This window comes from Danio rerio, chromosome 21 (assembly GCF_049306965.1).
Source record: "Danio rerio strain Tuebingen ecotype United States chromosome 21, GRCz12tu, whole genome shotgun sequence".
Taxonomy (NCBI): domain Eukaryota; kingdom Metazoa; phylum Chordata; class Actinopteri; order Cypriniformes; family Danionidae; genus Danio; species Danio rerio.
Genome location: NC_133196.1, coordinates 40,389,558 through 40,407,360, shown reverse-complemented (window position 1 = coordinate 40,407,360; position 17,803 = coordinate 40,389,558). Strand labels below are relative to the sequence as shown.

Below are 17,803 nucleotides of genomic sequence, written 5' to 3'. Positions count from 1 at the left end.
ACACGTGTCACACAGAATTGTAATTTAGAAATCAGAGCTCATCTGGATCACAACTAGTTTACTATCCACCCATGTTTTTTAGTTGTTTATCTCCCCCTCCATATTCTCCATTCCTCAAACCTATTGAGGATTTTTTTTTTCTGCCTGGAGATGTAAAGTGTATGACCGAAATCCACACACACACGGATACCCCTTCTCCAAGCTATAGCAGTTGATGCTTTTAGTAGCTGGATTCGCCACGCAAAGTGACATTTCCCCCACTGCTTGGCCAGACAAAAACAGAAAAGAGGATGGCGTATAGCTGTAATTTTTTTTTTTTTTTTTTATGTGACTATTCAGTAAATACTTCTGTTGATGGTATATGTAGATATATGATATCTGCAACTTTGTGTTGGTTGTGATAAACAATGTGTACACTGTATTTGTGGGGAAAATACAATAAAATATATTTGGTATTTGTTTGTTTTGTATAAAAACATTACTCTGAAATATTTTACAATGCACTTCTGTAGGCCTACTATCTGTAGTGAAGTGTAACACTGAACATAAAAAGGCTTACAGAAAGTCATTATGATGAATGGAGAAGAAGATGTCACGGTGTCACGGTCACGGTTACATTAAGCACATCAGTGTTCAACTGATCTTATAAATGTCTATTCATGTGATGGCTTGTGTGTGTCATTTGAAAACAAAATACCATTTTGAGAAGAAATCACATTGTTTTGAACGTAGAGTTTTATTTTGCAGAAGAATTGAAGAGTTTTGCCCAATGTGTGTGTGTTTTGTGATCTGTGTGTAGAGTTTTGACAATATGAGACATGCTTTCAGAAAATGTGTGTAAACAATTGGAAAAAAACTGTAACATCTATGTCGATCCTGGAACAACATTCCAATCAGCAAATCAGATTAAGGGATACGTTTACAGTTTATGTTAAGTTTAGACTCTTAGGTAGGTTTATGCACTTTCACATGATTGTTACTATGATTCCCCTCTGATTTTGCAAATAATTTAGTTGTTTTAGTTTAGGGGTAGGGAATAGGTATGGATTACATTTTCAAACAATAATGATGTTCTAGGATCAAACAGATGATAATCCAGGATCGCATCACACTTGGCAAAATCATGACGTGCAAAACTCTACACCCCTCCTAACTCTAGCACTTAATTCTCTGACCAGAAACAGTTGCTTTGTATATTGAGCACTTCTTGTGAGTCTCCGTTTATTTTACGCAGCAGCCATTTTAATCATGAAAGCGAGGCTGCAGTGGGAAAAAAACTCGGAAGTATAGGACTGTAAACATTGCAACAACATGCCATGGCCTAAAAACCTCCAGCTGTTGCCACCGTTTCAAAATGCAGACATCTTGTAAGCATCACTTTAATATCATTCAATTGAGTTTAATTTAAACAATTAAAAGCAGATTAGACATCAAACAACTTCACAATCTCTTTAAGAGCGTCTTCTTGGGCTTCAGTTCATGGCAACCTCCCTGCTTGCTTCAGCCCATGTAACCAGGTGAGCGATAAAACAGTGCAGTCCTCTGTAGCACACCCTTGTATTGTCTGTAATAGTGTTGTCCCTGCACTGAAAACGTCCATTTCCTGCTAACAATTAAGCGCCGCTGAGCGCATTCTTAAACACAGTTGATTTGCCATAGTATTCACCGGTGCTCAACAGAAATGACTGTGATTGGCCCTGAAGGTCATCAGTTTACTGTTCTTCACTAAGTGCAAAGACAGATGCACGAACACTGGAGCATTTTAAAGCCGCAAAGATCAGTCGAGTCATCAGCGGATCGATCGTCTGTGTTTGCACTCGGTAAACATTGGTGAAGTGTGGTGAACTGATAACCTCCTCGGCCAATCACAGTCATTTCTGTTGAGCACCGGTGAATACTATGGAAAATCAGCGGTGTTGCGTTCAACAGTGCTTACATGGAAAATTGACGGTTTTTATAAATTTCAGTAACGAAATTCAGTATCGTGACAGGTCTAATATGATGAAATGATCAGCTCTTAACTTGAGTTTGATAAATGGCATCTAAAATATGTGTTTGGGATAGAAAATGTTAGCTAACTAGTGCCATTTCCCTTAACTTAGCTGAAAATGAAGTCCGATATCCCTTTTTATTTTCACTGTTCATTAAGCACGGACCTTCGGGTCACTCGGTGAAATGATTAATTTGTGTCGCTTTCTCTTTGCTGATAAGATATAGAGAGAGGTACACAACATTCCTGAGTGACTCAGGCAATACTTGATACTCGATTTCGCTTTTTGTAATGGTGGTCACATTATATCAGTATATTGCCACTGCTTGTTGAATCGCTGAATGTCTCCTCAATTGTAAGTCGGCACAATGTACTGCAAGTCAGCTAAATGTAAATTGAACACATCTATAGCGCTCTTACCCTAACCTAACTCAGAGTTATATTCGTATTGAGTAATAGCAAAAACACTGCTATGGTGACAGATAGACAGACAGACACATAGGAAGCGAGTTGAAGCGCTACGCAATAACTAACCAAATAAAAATTTATTGAAGATAAAAGCTAATGCAGGAAAAAAAAAAAATAAGGAAAACAAGAACCCAAATTCAGTTTGTTACACAGAAGACCTGCATGAGAGGCCATGCGTAATGTACAGGCTTCACAGGCCAGAGACAGACAGCAGAAAGTAAACGGGGAAAATGAGCATCAGTGCTTTGACAGGAACATTAACTCCTTCAACGTCATCATCAACACAATTTTACATCAAAGTCTATAAACAACGTTGCCAGTGGCATCTCTTTAATGCACCTTGAAAACAGAAACCAGTAACTTGACATTATTCTATCAGTAAGGCCTTATATTAAGCAAAAAACAAACAAACAAACAAACATAACAATGGCAGTAACCTGAGTGAGAATTAACTTTTGAGCTCAGCGAAAGAATTGTATTCAATGTGCAATCCACCAACCACTTGTTTTCTCGTATCACATACAAATAAGGCTTCACGAACAGGGATAAACAGGTACAAGTTCTCATTGCAATGAAACACATTCTTCTGGCCTCAAATAAAACGGTTATGGACTTCAACATACATCTTAGTCAAAAAGTGAAAAACTGTTGCCTTAAAATGATGTTCAAAACTTGAATTAAATATTACATTAAACAAAATTGGCACATTGACCAATTAAACCACCAGATTCTCCAGTTATATACCATTCTTACCTCTACTAAGAAGTTACTAAATAGGTCAGATTGATTTCTATAGCCCTCAATGGCATGTTACTGGAAAAATGACACTTGAAATGGCACTGTACACTTTGAGGCTTATAATATATACGGATAATCTTACTTGTTTATGGTCTTAAAAAAAGCATCAATAATAATATAACCGAGTTCATAGCATTGGCTCTGTTTTTATTGTTTACAACTGAAATGAATTAATAACACTGACAAATGTGGCTGGAGGCGTGTCGTTCACATTTTGACACTGACCTCTAAAGCATTGGCACGGCTAATCCTCAGCACAAGTCTAGTTTTGTATTAAATTTGGAGTTAACCTCAAGCGCTGCTTCAAGGTAAACACGATATTGAATTGATTTGCATTATTACGCTGTAACAAAAACGATTCATTGATTTTACTGTGAGTAAACCTGTTGCTATTAAATTCGGTAAATAAACTAGGGGCATAAATATAAAAATTAAGTTAAACCAACTAAGCAATTGCAAGTTACAATTAATTAATTAATTTTTTTTAAGGAACACTCCACTTGTCCTGAAAATATGCTCATTTTACAACTGCCCTAGAGTTAAACAGTTGAGTTTTAGCATTTTTAAAAGCATTAAAACTGATCTCCGAGTCTGGTGGGAACACTTTTAGCTTAGCTTAGCATAAATCATTAACTTTGATTAGACCATTAGCCTCTCGATAAAAAAAAAACAACCTACAGAAGCTTTAAATGGGAAAAATATTGAAACTAATTTTTGAGTTAGATGCTAATGGTCTAATCCGATTAAATTATTTATGCTAAGCTAAACTAAAAGGGCTCCCGAGAAACCCAGAAATCAGGTGAATGGTTTAAAAAAATGGTAAAACAAAAGGGTTTAACTTTAAGGATCTTGCAAATAAAATTTGGATTTTACCTCAAGGGCAGCTTTAAGGTAAACATGATAATAAATTGATTGGTAATACCACACAGTAACAAAAACGGCAGAACTTTTAGCTTAGTATAGCACAAATCATTAAATTAGATTAGATCATTAGCAACTCTCTAAAAAAATGAACTTACAGAAGAGGTAAAAATTTTTAATTTCCAGAATATTGAAAATCATTTTCGAGTTGGATGATAATGGTCTAATCCGATTCAATTATTTATGCTAAACTAAGCTAAAAGTGCTCCGAAGAAACCCAGAAATCAGGGGAATGGTTTAAAAAAAATGGGTGTTGTAAATTAATTTTGGTGTTTACCTTCAGCACTGCTTCAAGGTAAACATAATATTGAATTGATTGGCAATACTACACTGTAACAAAAACAATTAATTGATTTTACTGTGAGTAAACCTGTTGCTATTAAATAAAATTAGGTAAATAAACTAGGGGCATAAATAAAAAAATTAAGGTTAATCAGCTACGCAGTTCCAAGTTACAATGAACTTACTAATTTTATTTAAGGAACACTCCACTTGTCCTGAAAATATGCTCATTTTACAACTGCCCTAGAGTTAAACAGTTGAGTTTTAGCACTTTTAAATCCATTAAATTGATCTCTGAGTGTGACGGGAGCACTTTTAGCTTAGCTTAGCATAAATCATTGAATTAGATTAGACCATTAGCATCTCTTTAAAAAAACAACCTACAGAAGCTTTAAATGGAAAGAATATCAAAACTCATTTTTGAGCAACATGCTAACGGTCTAATCCAATTCAATTATTTATGCTAAGCTAAGCTAAAAGTGCTCCCCAGAGAACAGGTGAATAGTTGAAATATGGTCAAGCACAACAGGTTAACTTTAGGAGTGTTGTAAATAAAATTTGGAGTTTACTGTACCTCTATAAAAATGTAATTAAACCAACCTAACAGTTTCAAGTTCCAATGAATTTATTGTGTTTTTTTTTTTAAAGAACATTCCACTTTATCTGAAAATATGCTTATTTTACAACTCCCCTAGAGTTAAAAAAAAAAGCATTTTTGAATCCATTCAACTGATCTCTGAGTGTGACGAGAGCACTTTAAGCTTAGCTTAGCATAAATCATTTAAGTGGATTAGACAATTAGCATCTCTCTAGAAAAAAATAACCTAAGGAAAAGTTAAGCTTAAAATAGGAATAATATCGAAACACATTTTTGAGCAAGATGCTAACGGTCTAATCCAATTCAATTATTTATGCTAAGCTAAGCTAAAAGTGCTCCCAAGAGACCCAGAAATCAGGTGAAGGGTTTAAAAAATGGTGAAACAACGATTTAATTTTTAGGGTGTTGTGAATGATTGTTTTTTTCAATTCTATTTTAGGTAAAGTAACTAATCTCTTTTTCACAGTGTAATGACATATAACTTTATTATTATTGTTATCATTATTATTATTATTATTATTATTATTATTTTTAATAAGTGAGTCTAAAGTTCATCCTCATTCCTCTTAGCAAAAAAAAATAAAACACTGAAAAGCCTCCCTGGAACGTAACATTTCACTCATTTATGGCCCAAAAAAATTGTAAAAAAATAAAATAAAATAATTGGCATCCATTAGTGGTTATGATAAAAAATATGGACACATGCAGTGCAGGTAAAAGCGAACATACACTCACACACCGCATTTAGGCACGCATACGTACATAGTTATGAACTCGCGACACAAAACAAAGAACATTTCAGTGCATTGCACAAAAGAAAAACAAAAATGTACAACTGTGACAGAAAAGGATCACTTCACAGTGTTAAATGCCTGGCTCAGGAAAACATTGAGTCAAACTAAGTTCCATCTCGCTCTAGATTTTGAAATGTTGTCATTTTGTACACATTTATATATAGTTGTTATACTTATAAAATCCATTATTGCTAAATAAGCCAAAAAACAAACAACTGAATTAATTTTACAACTGTACAGTACGGTAGAGACTGGAATGTTTTTGAGTATTTCCAAGAGAATTAAGGTAAACTGCAGGTGGATGAGAAATGTGTTGACTGTCAAGGAGCCGCCATGTTTAAAATCGCTGACGGGACGTCCGTTGATTTCCTCCATAACACGCTATTTTTAACAGACCCTTGAGTTGGCAGGTCACCGCTGATGTTACGCGTTCAGCCAGGCTTTAATACAAAGTCCCAAAGCCTTTTGCGAGACACTACGATGCCCAACACGTTTCAAAAAACAAAAAAAACAAAAAAACAAAAAAAGAAGTCATGTCTGAGGTAAAACAACAGCAAAGAAAAAAGAAAGTGTGCGCACAAAATTGTAAGCCAAGATGGAGATATTTTGAATTAAAAACTAACAAACAAACCCTATAAAGGACAATGAGTACCTTAAAACTTTGAAAGGCGCCATCTATAAAGATGGAGGACAAAAACTGAACTGGTTTGGTCTTAAGTGCATCAAATTTACAACAAAAATTCCCAAGATATCATATCGAAAACACAAAAGAGCTTATTGTGATTGCTGGGGGAGACGTAACACGAAACTTTTCTTTTTGGCAAATTAATTTTAGGTTGACCTACGTGTTAAAAAAAAGCAGCGATTCAATTGTATGCAGCTCTAAAAATTGCGCATTTATAAAACGACAACTATTAATCGATGTCGACCTGGTTGAGTATTGAAGTCTTTCAGTCTTCAATAGCAGGAATTTGACGAATAAAATAATGCCTCCTTAGTTAACGTAAGGGCCAAACAGGACTACAATCAATTCAAACAGGAATTGAATTGAATTGAATTGAATACAATCGGAACGTTTATTTCCGATTATCCGTAGTAGTACTTGAAGGAAGACGCACCGAAGACTTTACAGATGAGTGTCGCGTATTTACAACATGGTACAACCGTTGTCATTGTACAAATCTGCACTTTAGCCACGCCTATTTGGTTTACTAGGTTGCTCTAGCTCTAAAAAAAAAACGCACATTACATATTTGAGACGTTCAAATTTCCCTCGGTTTTATAGTTGAAATGTACATTAAGCACTGTTTTATACAAATGGTGTCATTTGATTGTCGAGATTACCATACGAAAATAAAATTCAAAATATAAATATAAAAATATCTGCAAAAGCAAATTTCCGTTGCTCCCCGCGTCTAAAACAAATATTCAGAGTGCATACTGTACATGTGAGTGAAATCATACCAGAACAGAAAATTGAAAATAATAGCGCAAAAAAAAAAAAAAAAATAGAGGCTGCAACACATACTGACGAAATGTACAGGAACGGCTGGGTCGACCGCGTTTGAGACTTGAGCAGTGTTGAACGTTTCGTCCTTGCCGTACTTCACACACAGATAAAGGACGATAGTTGGGACCCCCTTTTTTTATCCTTTCGATGATTTTAAATAACATAGACTGCATGGCTATATAGTGAAAATATACATTCCAAATGTTTATATAGAGCTATCTTAAAAATACAAATGTGCAAAACTGTAAACAAATGAGATCCTCAGTGGTGAAAGCCCCTGGACAGGCCATGCCCCTTCACAGCCTAGTGGGCTCCTCCTCACTGTCGCTGCAGTTTCCACAGCAGTCCTGCAGGGGCAGCAGAGACACAGAGTCAGTTACTGAGACATCGGCATTCAAAACAGCAAAAAAAAATCATCACCAAGGCTAACATTACATACTTAAAATATAATCAAGTTTAAACTAATACAATATAATTGTAGCGGTAATGAATTAGCTGTAGCTATAGTAGAGCTTTGGTTTTGATTCTTAGTCCGAATATCTAAAACTTCTTAAGGGTGCTTTCACACTTTGTTCATTTGCGTGGACCGTACCCAAGTTCGATTGTCCCCCCTTACCACCTTCTCGGTTGGTTTGTGTTCACACTGTCTTTTTTTCCTTCTGAACCCCGGTACGCTTGCGTGATTGAGCTGCTTTTTTGTTTACTGCTTTTTGACGGTTACGAAAGCAAAGCGCTGAAATGGAAAGACGTCCGCACATCGTTGTCATTCTGTTTTTACTGAATCTTTTGGTTTTGGACATACAGAAAGCGACTCGCATCCATCTGCCGCAAAAATATTATAAACATTCAGAACATCACACAGTGTCTGCAGAAGCTGTTTTTGGAGAAGACGAGCAGAAATTATCACTGTGTTTGCCCCAAGTGTGCCGCAAGCCTACGTTTGAGTGAAGGTTTCGGCCGTTAGATCGCCTCCTGGGGGCTGGCTGCAGTACAAGTCATAAAGCCCGCCTCCTCCGTGTTAATGAAGGAGACTTGAGCCTAAATAAAAAAAAAAAATATTACACTTGCAATAAAATGTCCCGAAAGATAGTTCTGGTCGATTAAGGCACTGATTATTGTGCTGAAATAGGTGCAGATCTTCATTTTTGTAAACAGTTTGTTTTTAGCAGTAATTTAATGCTGGGCGTGTCATCGTGATTGACAGCTGTGATTGACAGTTTCTCAAAGCGCGGCGTCTGAGCTTCGGCAGAAGACTGAAGTAGACTGAAATGTTATTATTCGATTTCTGTGTTATTTTACCATGACAAAATGAGTTCAGCAGTAAACTATAGTTTCTGACATACATGATCCTGGTGGAACACTGTTTATTCGCTAAGTTCAGGGCTTTTTTCGGGCTTTATTAGTTTGCTGATACACGCCTAGCCACCCAGATAGCAAAACAAAGTTCCGGCTAGATTCTCGCCTGCCGGAGACTTATCTCTTAGAGCTCAGACTGACTAATGTTACCTCTGCTGGACCTACTCCGGATGCCTGGACTCACTACCCAATTCCAGCCCGAGTCAATCGAGCCAGATGCGGCGGCCGAGCGAGCAGGCGCTGCCGCATGCGAGCCGGAATCAGCCCGCGACGCCGCGAGTAAGTTATGTGTTGCGGCCTGGAGCTGGCGCGATTGAATACATAAAACCCTCATATTTGTTAACGTTATTACATCCATTTGTGTTGATATGACAGCAAACGCATGCTGAGAAGTTCGGGGGGCGTAGTTGATTTTACATAAAGCGTTTGATTGGAAGCTCGACTCTGCTCATTTTCGCGGCTCCTCCTCTGGCTCCATCAGACAATCCTTCTGCGCATGTCTGGCTCCAATTTCAGCAGTCTTTTGCGACAGTTTGTGCCCGTCAAGCAGGCGTTTTGCCCTCAAGGCGTTCAATGGGAAAAAGGGCTGTGGCGTCGTCCATATTTTTTACAGTCATTGGTTTGCCCTGACTCAGTCCCGCTTGTCACCAAGGTACGATACATGACACACACACACACACACACACACACACACACACACACACACGAACGACCATTTTGAAAACGATAGTTTGCTGTACAGTTGGCAGTTTACTTCCATTATTTGGCTGTTGTTAGGTGACAGTCACGAAAGCAAAGCGCCAAAATGGAAAGACTTCCGCACATCCCAGTCGATTTGCTTTTACTGAATCTTTTATTTTTGGACTTACAGAAAGCGACTCGCGTCCATTTGCCGCAAAATTATTATCAACATTCAGAACATCTCACAGTGCTTGCAGAAGCTGTTTTTTGGGGAGACAAGCAGATATCACTCATTATCGCTGTGTTTGCCGTGGCTCAGTCCCACTTGTCACCAAGGTACGAAACGTGACACACACACACGATGAACGTTTTGAAAATGATAGTTTGTTTTACAGTTGGCGGTTCACTTCTGTTATTTGGTACGATTGCATTTACATCAGAAGTGAACCGTACCAGACTTCGCATGAACCGTACCCCAGACCACCTCTTTCAGGCGGACTCGGGTACGGTTCACGGGTGCGCACACGAGCTCAGAAGACAAGTTTAAACAAGCTAAACGTACCGTACTATGACATCAAATGAAGCCGGGTGCGGACCAAAAGTGCTAGTGTGAAAGCACTTTTAATCAAGAAGCATTTTTAGACGAGCAAAAAATATAGTCTTGTTTTCAGAAATAACATGTCAAAAGTTTTTCCTTAAAACAAGAAAAATAATGTGCCAATAGGGTACGCACAATAATATTTCAAAGTGAAATCAACTAGCTTAATCAAAAAAGTAAGAAAAGCATTAAAGTTTTTTTTTTTTTTCAAGAATTGTACTACAAAAAAGTCTTATGAACAACGAGGTAATAAATAACGGGATGTGATCGGTAGGTAAACCAGCATGAGTGGGACTAATAAAACAAAAAAAAATTTCACCCGCAAACCAGGCTGTAGTTCTGGGTCTGTATGTGAAGGCTTCTGAGTCCGGACCCGGCCACAGTCCACCTATTAGTGCTCTATAGCAGTGGTCCCCAACCTTTTTATCACCGTGGACAGAGCAACGCTTCACAATTTTGCTACAAACCGGGGGTTGATGGTTCATAGGTTTGCTGGGTGATCATCCACTGCTTTCTCAGAGGATGGCAAGCTGACAAAACACTGCGGCAGCTCTGATACAAGTTTAATTTCTGAAGAAAATGACAAAGCACTGTTTAGGTGTTCTGTGTTTGTCTGAGATAATTCGGTCAGTTTCTGTCATGTGACTCGCGGTGCGCTCAGCTCCGTTGGCAATAATAAACTTGCGCAAACTCTAAAAGAGACGTGATATGTGAACGGCCCCTAAAAGGCTGCTATCATTTGCAATCTTCAGCAGTTGATCTTCTTGCACAGACATGGTGGATTCACCTGACTTGTTGACAAATGAGTTGCAGATTTATTCCTTGGCAGTTCAAGGGTCCTTTACTAAACCTTTTTCCTTTAGCAAAGAATCTTTCCAAAGGTACTCATTTTGCTGCTTACGGGTTAAATTTGGGCACTCAAGTGACCAAGAGGTAAGCAAGAGAATACGGTCATTTTTCAAAATAAAAGGACGTTCAGACTCTGATAATAAATAAAACGGAAATAATAAATGATTTCTTTTGCAGCCTGGTACCAATTAATACACAGACCGGTACTGTTCTGCGGCCCGGTGGTTGAGGACCACTACTGTTTAATATGTAATTATGCAATTTCAGATGCAGCCTACATTAAGTCAGGCTTAAAAGAAATGTAAAAAATTGGCTAAAACTTTTAGTATTTTTGAAAAATTCATTCTCTACCTGAAAAACAGCACTTTAAAATGGCAAGACCCACCTTGAACTTGTAAGCATATACGTACTCATAATTATTAGGGCTGCATGATATGGGGAAAAAATCTCACATTAAGATATTTAGTTTTTCTGCGATACAAATTGCGATACAAATACAATTTCACTAGATGACTTAAATAGCTCCATTTAAAAAGAATTCATTAATTTTAAATATTTAAATCGATTAGGATGTTGTAGTATTTTTATGCATTACACGTAAATAAAATAAATTAGAAGCATGTATGAATTCAACAGAACAAAGATAAAAGTTAAATAAAGAGTGCAATATAGTTTTCTGGGCAGTCTAACAGTGTTCAGGTACAGAAAATCTAGTGTAAAATTACATGTTCATCAATGTATAAATCGTTAAAAAAATCAGTTTTTATTTATTTAGTTACAAACTGTACAATTTTTTTTGTGTCTTAAACTCCTGAAATTCTCACACAGTCAAAAGACTTTCATTGTATTATGGTTAAAATCTGCAATGACTCCACAAACTTCACATGTTCTAAATTGTGTGTCTGATCCACTATAATCCCAACTATAATCCCAACTATAATCCTGCGATGTGACTATTGTAGATGTACAAATATCAATGCTAAAATATATTGTGTGGCCCTCATGATTAATATCCAATCAAATGCTCTGTACAATGAGAATGCCATTAACTTAAATATAACCTGCCACAGCTTAACATTAACAAATAGCAATAGTTTGTCAGTGTGTCTTAATTTTAATTCTAATGCAAAAGGGTATATGCAGAAGGACTTTTATTTTTCAGTAACCTGAGTATGAATGAATGAAAAAAAAAAAAAAAATCCGAGCTTAAAGTTGGTATGAATCAGAAGTTGCTGAGACTTTTATTTTAGTAAAAAGATTTTGCCGTTACAAAATCAGTGTGTTTAGGGTCTGTTTTCTTTAAAAATCAATGACCTTCACTGCCTGATTGATATACGATATACAATGGGTCTCAGAATGTACAATTAAATTACATTTCCCAAGCTGTGTCTTTAAAATATGAACATTTATTTTACCACAGTGGTTTCATAGGAGTTTCTGCGCTAGCCTGCTAATCCGGTCCCACTTTATGTAAGTGTCCTTAACTACTATGTACTTACATCAAAAAATAAATATAATGTACTTACTGTGTTTATAATGTATTTGAGAACACTTGTGGTGCTTTTGAGTTGGGATAGAGGTTGAGTTATGGACAGGTTTGGTGGCATAGGTAGGTTTAAGGGTGGGTTAAGGTGTAAGGGATGGTCAACAGTGTATTTACAAATGTAATTACAAAAGTTAATTACAGATGTAATTACATACATTTATTTAATCAAGCATAAGTACACAGTAAATACATGTATTTACACAATAAGTACATTGTAACAAACTACTAACCCCTGTGTAAGTACATATTAGTTAAGGCCACTTAATATAAAGTGGGACCGCTAATCCTGACAGGTGTGTACATTTAAACAGTTTTATATCTCATTTCACGCTAACTAAATGAATGCTTAAGTCTATTTAACTGATTATATTTTAATTATATCACAACCTTGATGCTGTAAAAGGAACAGTATCAGTCACATTAACTGTTCACCGGAACTTTATCGGTATGGGAAAAAACACTAGCAATGCAAATACCCCATTTAAAAAATGTTGGCCTATCCCAAACTTCTCAAGTCAACATGAAATACACCTAAATACACATGAAGTACACCCATACTAAAAGTGATAATTGAAAAATTGCATGTATTTCTTGAGGTTTATACCATTTCGCAGCACTATTACCTTAATTATATTACATATCTAAAAACAAATACTCCTCCACCGAGTTGCAACTAAAACGTTCCAAAAGGTTAAATAACCCTGAGAGCAAAGTCAACAACCTTTACAGAGTTACACATTTGTAACCGGAGTATATTACCTGAATCATTTCATGTTCCTGACTAATTATCCAGCAGGTAGACTGGGAACACAACCTGCATGCTGATATTTTATTACATCACAAGAATCAACCACAAATCCGTATATCCGATTTCAGTATCAAACATCAAACAAAAAAGGTTTAGACACACATTGGCTGAGAACCTCATTCACTAATGGAAGAAAGAATAATCCATTTAAATAATAGAAGAAATTGCAACAGTCTCACCTGACGGCCGAAGAGTCTCTGCAGTAAGCCCTGTTTGGGTGGGGGTGAAGGTTGACCCCTCCAGTCCAGGTCAGGAGGCACAGTGCCGTCCAAATTCAAGATGTTGAGTTCTTTAAAACACTCTGTCTCTATCATCTGGATGGAGAAATAACAGGAAAGCTCAGAATTCAAGTCATAACAATAAAATTGGGAAAACTTTAGTTCCTTAAGTTGACTGAATGGCAGCATGGTGGCGCAGTGGGTAGCACAATCGCCTTTCAGCAAAAAGGTCACTGGTTCAAGCCTCGGCTGGGTCAGTTGGCATTTCAGTGTGGAGCTTGCATGCTCTCTCTGTGTGATCGCATGGGTTTCCCCCAAAGACAAATCCAAGGACATGCGGTATAGGTGAATTGGGTAAGCTAAATTGTCTGTAGTGTATGAGTGTGATTGAGTGTGTATGGGTGTTTCCCAGGAATGGGTTGCAGCTGGAAAGGCATCCGCTGTATAAAACATGTGCTGGATAAGTTGGTGGTTCATTCCACTGTGGCGACACCAGATTAATAAAGGGACTAAGCCGAAAAGAAAATTAATGAATGAATTTAAAACAGTGCAGCCCCTACTACACATCAATCTAATTTCATTTTGTTCTGTTTAACCTACAAAAGCACCATTTTGCAAAGCCAGTGACATCATGCTCACATGAATTTTCTTAAGCTAATGTCATAATGACAGCATGGCATAGATGTCCTGTTTATTCTCCAGGGAAAATATCACAGTGTTTTTTGTTCATTAAATAAAGTCTGCTTGTACACATTATCAAAGTCAACGCTAATTTCCTCTTTACTGCACGCCAGTCATAAACCGGCAATCAAAGGTCCAGAGTAAACATCTATTGAGGTTATTCTGGGTTTGTGACCTGACCTCATTTTGCCATGGGATGGGAACACTTCCAGTGGATACTTTGCTGTAGAAGGAGTCGTCTTTGGGCTCCAGCTCCACACCCTTCACTGTGGAGAACTGCTCAATGTCCAACACATCCTTACAGTAGATAGCCTGAGGCTGAGAGACACACAATAACAGATAAAACTGTGAAATAAGTACATCTTAATCCCTGAGTTTGCATATAAGAACATGTGCCAAAGTCCCTTTAGAAAGGCTAGGCAACAGAAGGTTGTATGTTTATACATTCCTACCCCGTTTCCTCCAGGAATTTTTCATATTTGGAGACTGCAACATACACAGCACTCACTTTCAGGGATATACACCTACCTAACTTTAAATAGCAACAGTTCTTGACTCTAGTAAGCTACAAACACAAATTAGGTATCATTGGAAATTAGACACTTTGAGCTTTACTATGGTAAAAGGGGAAGTTACATGCTCAAAAATATAAAAAGTTATACATTATGAAATCATGAGGGAAAAAAATTGTATTGTGTTCAATATTATTATTTTCATTTACAAACAGAGAAGAACATTAATGTAATGTCCAAGAAAATGTCCTGACTTGAAAGCCAGGTGTTTCATGAGTTTATATTTCGAATTTGATGAAGATAGCATGCAAAATGAGATTTCTGTAAAAAGTTTTTTGAGACTATATCGGTGTCCTGTTTTTCCTCACCATCAGAGGCACTTTCCCAAAATGTACCTTCTCAAACTAAAACATTAACAGTTGCTGAATATTTTGGTCTACATTCACAGTTTTATGTATTTTTGGAAAGAAGACATTTTTTTACTTTGCAAATTTAATCTGCATATCATTTCCATATGTATATTTCAAATGCTTGTGATATGTGATATAGAACTCCAAAAAAAAAAGAGTTTTGGTCCCATTTTATATTAAGTGTCCTTAACTACTATGTACTTGCATCAAAAAATAAATACATCGTACTTACTGTGTTCATAATGTATTTGAGATCACTTGTGGTGCTTGTGAGTTGGGATAGAGGTTGGGTTATGTACAGGTTTGGTGGCATGGGTAGGTATAAGGGTGGGTTAAGGTGTAAGGGATGGTCAACAGTGTATTTACAAATGTAATTACAGAAGTTAATTATAGATGTATTTACATACAGGTATTTAATCAAGCATATTTACACAATAAATACATGTATTTACACAATTAATACATTGTAACTAATTATTAATTTCTGTGTAAGTACATATTAGTTAAGGACACTTAATATAAAGTGGGACCAGAGATTTTATTTTTTTAAATATACAAGTTATGCCACCGCATTACATTTTTAACATCGGTCAGAATGCTTTTATCGTTTTAGAATAATAAAACATCTCCATTTGCATTCAGCATAAAATTTGCTAGATACATCTTATAAAAGTAAAAAAGTTAACACTTTAGTTTAGGTCTCAATTCATGGTATTAACAAACCATTAAAGATGCTCTATAATTAAAATCTGGGTATACCGAAGCATAGTAGAATAATTAGAGCTCAATATATAGAAATAGACATACTGTGAGCCTCAGAAACCATTGTTATCATGTAAATTCTACGAGTGCAAAACCCTGGAGGACAACAGGCCAATCACAGGACAAGAGACTCACGGGCCATGCCCTCCGCATTTGCATGTACGACTACTTTAGGTCGTTCATCCAGACCAGACATCATCAAGAGAACTTAGACTTAACAACGATTTCAAGTGAGAAAACAATAATAGTTTTCCTCTATTAGTTATTTTAAAGCTTATTTTTTCACTTACTAAGTATGTGTTAATTCTCCAGGGAAAATATCACAGTGTTTTTGTTCATTGAATAAAGTCTGTTTATACACATTATCAGAGTCAATGTTTTTTTTTTACTTGCTAAGTATGTGGGACTTTTATTTTGAAAACGCAACTGCAAGATTGTTTACTATATGTTACTGGGCAACGACTGCATGAGACATGTGCTTCAGGATGCAAAATGCAAGATTTACATACTACAAATTTATTCCGCACTTGTTAGTAAGGTAGAAGTTAGGTTAGGTTTTGGGTAGGATTAGGGATGCAGAACAAGATCAACTACTAATGAACAGTTAAGATCTCAATAACAGCCATGTAATGAGCCAGTAGTTAATAGCATGATTGTAACCTAAACTAAAGAAGAAAAAAAAATACAGTAAATGTCTTCTTTAGTGTTTCAAGAAAAGAAAAAAAAACATTTGAATTGGTTTAGAATAATAAATATGACTAAAAACATCATGAAAAAGTCATTTTCTGAATTCTGAAATATTTCATTAAAAGATTGAAACATCACTAAAATAAAGAATAGTAGTTCTAATGAATCTTCACAATAAAATGAGCTCCAATAAGTGGCGGTCTTAGAAAACACTTACATCTGGTATAAAGGGGGCTTCGAGCATTCCTGCTGCAAGCCTCTTGAAGTTGATGGAACGGAAAATAAGGTGGGCTTTCACTTCTGAGGCCCCACCTCCCTGACAGCCAAGCCTCTCACTGGGGTCTTTGGCTAGCAGCTAAGCAGAAAAAAAACACAAACAAACTGCATGTTAGAATTATTTATAAAGCATCATGTGACTGTTGAAAATGGCTATTGAAAATTCAGCTTTGAATTGCAGGAATAAATGAATTAGGATTATATTAGAAAATGTATTCACATAGAAAACAATCCCTCAATTTCAATTTCAATTCAAATAATCAATTTAAATAATAGATCAAAATGTTATTATAATTATCACATTTTTATTCAAACAAATCCAGTCCTGATGAGCAGAAGAGACTACTTTCAAAGACATTATTCCCAAACTAATAGTGTAATCAACCAATATGGTAATGTTCCAGATTTTTTAAATTAAACACAGATGTAGAGCTGCACGATTCTGGCTAAAATGAGAATCACAATTTATTTTCAAATAAAATCAAGATCACGATTTTCTCACGATTCTATAGATGTAAAATAAAGGTTAATATGAGTATTATGAGTAGGCCCACACGGAATCTGCGCACGCAGAATTCTGCAGAGATTCCGCAGAATTCCACAGATTTCTGGAGATTTTTAGCTCATTATTAATTCTATTTATTTACTTAAGTAAATGTCTAAATATGAATTTATTCAGTTTTTATTCAGTAATTTATTACTTTTTATTTAGTATATTAAGGTTTTAGTTATGATACTCCGCTGGATACTCCCAAAATAATTCCGCAGAAATTCGCAGATTTTTACCAAAATTCTCCGCAGAAATAGCAAAAAACATCCGCAGATTCCGTCTGGCCCTGATTATGAGCTATTATTATTGTTAATTTTCAAACATATTGCCAAACAACATTAATAATATTAGGCCTATGTGTAGGTCTACTGTTGCTACATTGAGTATACACTTGGAACGGTGGACTTGAACAGGCTTTAAATACGTCCTTATTTTTAATTCACAATATAATATTATTTACAGTAATAACTCAAAGTATATATTATGTTACCCTCTTTGAGTTAAAAAA

The 17,803-nt window shown here is 36.2% G+C and overlaps 1 protein-coding gene across 2 annotated transcripts in view; it reads right to left on the bottom strand.

Moving 5' to 3' along the window:
* Positions 1 to 2,520: 2,520 nt before the first annotated feature.
* grk6 (G protein-coupled receptor kinase 6) overlaps positions 2,521 to 17,803 on the bottom strand; it is a 107,618-nt gene continuing 92,335 nt past the window's right edge. For both annotated transcript variants that reach the window (XM_073935457.1, XM_684691.10), the window contains exons 13-16: positions 16,687 to 16,824; positions 14,279 to 14,416; positions 13,379 to 13,513; positions 2,521 to 7,708 (exon numbers count right to left, since the gene is read on the bottom strand). In XM_073935457.1, the coding sequence (XP_073791558.1) occupies positions 7,658 to 7,708; positions 13,379 to 13,513; positions 14,279 to 14,416; positions 16,687 to 16,824 (462 nt within the window). In that variant the 3' untranslated portion in view covers positions 2,521 to 7,657. The remainder of the gene's footprint in view (positions 7,709 to 13,378; positions 13,514 to 14,278; positions 14,417 to 16,686; positions 16,825 to 17,803) is intronic.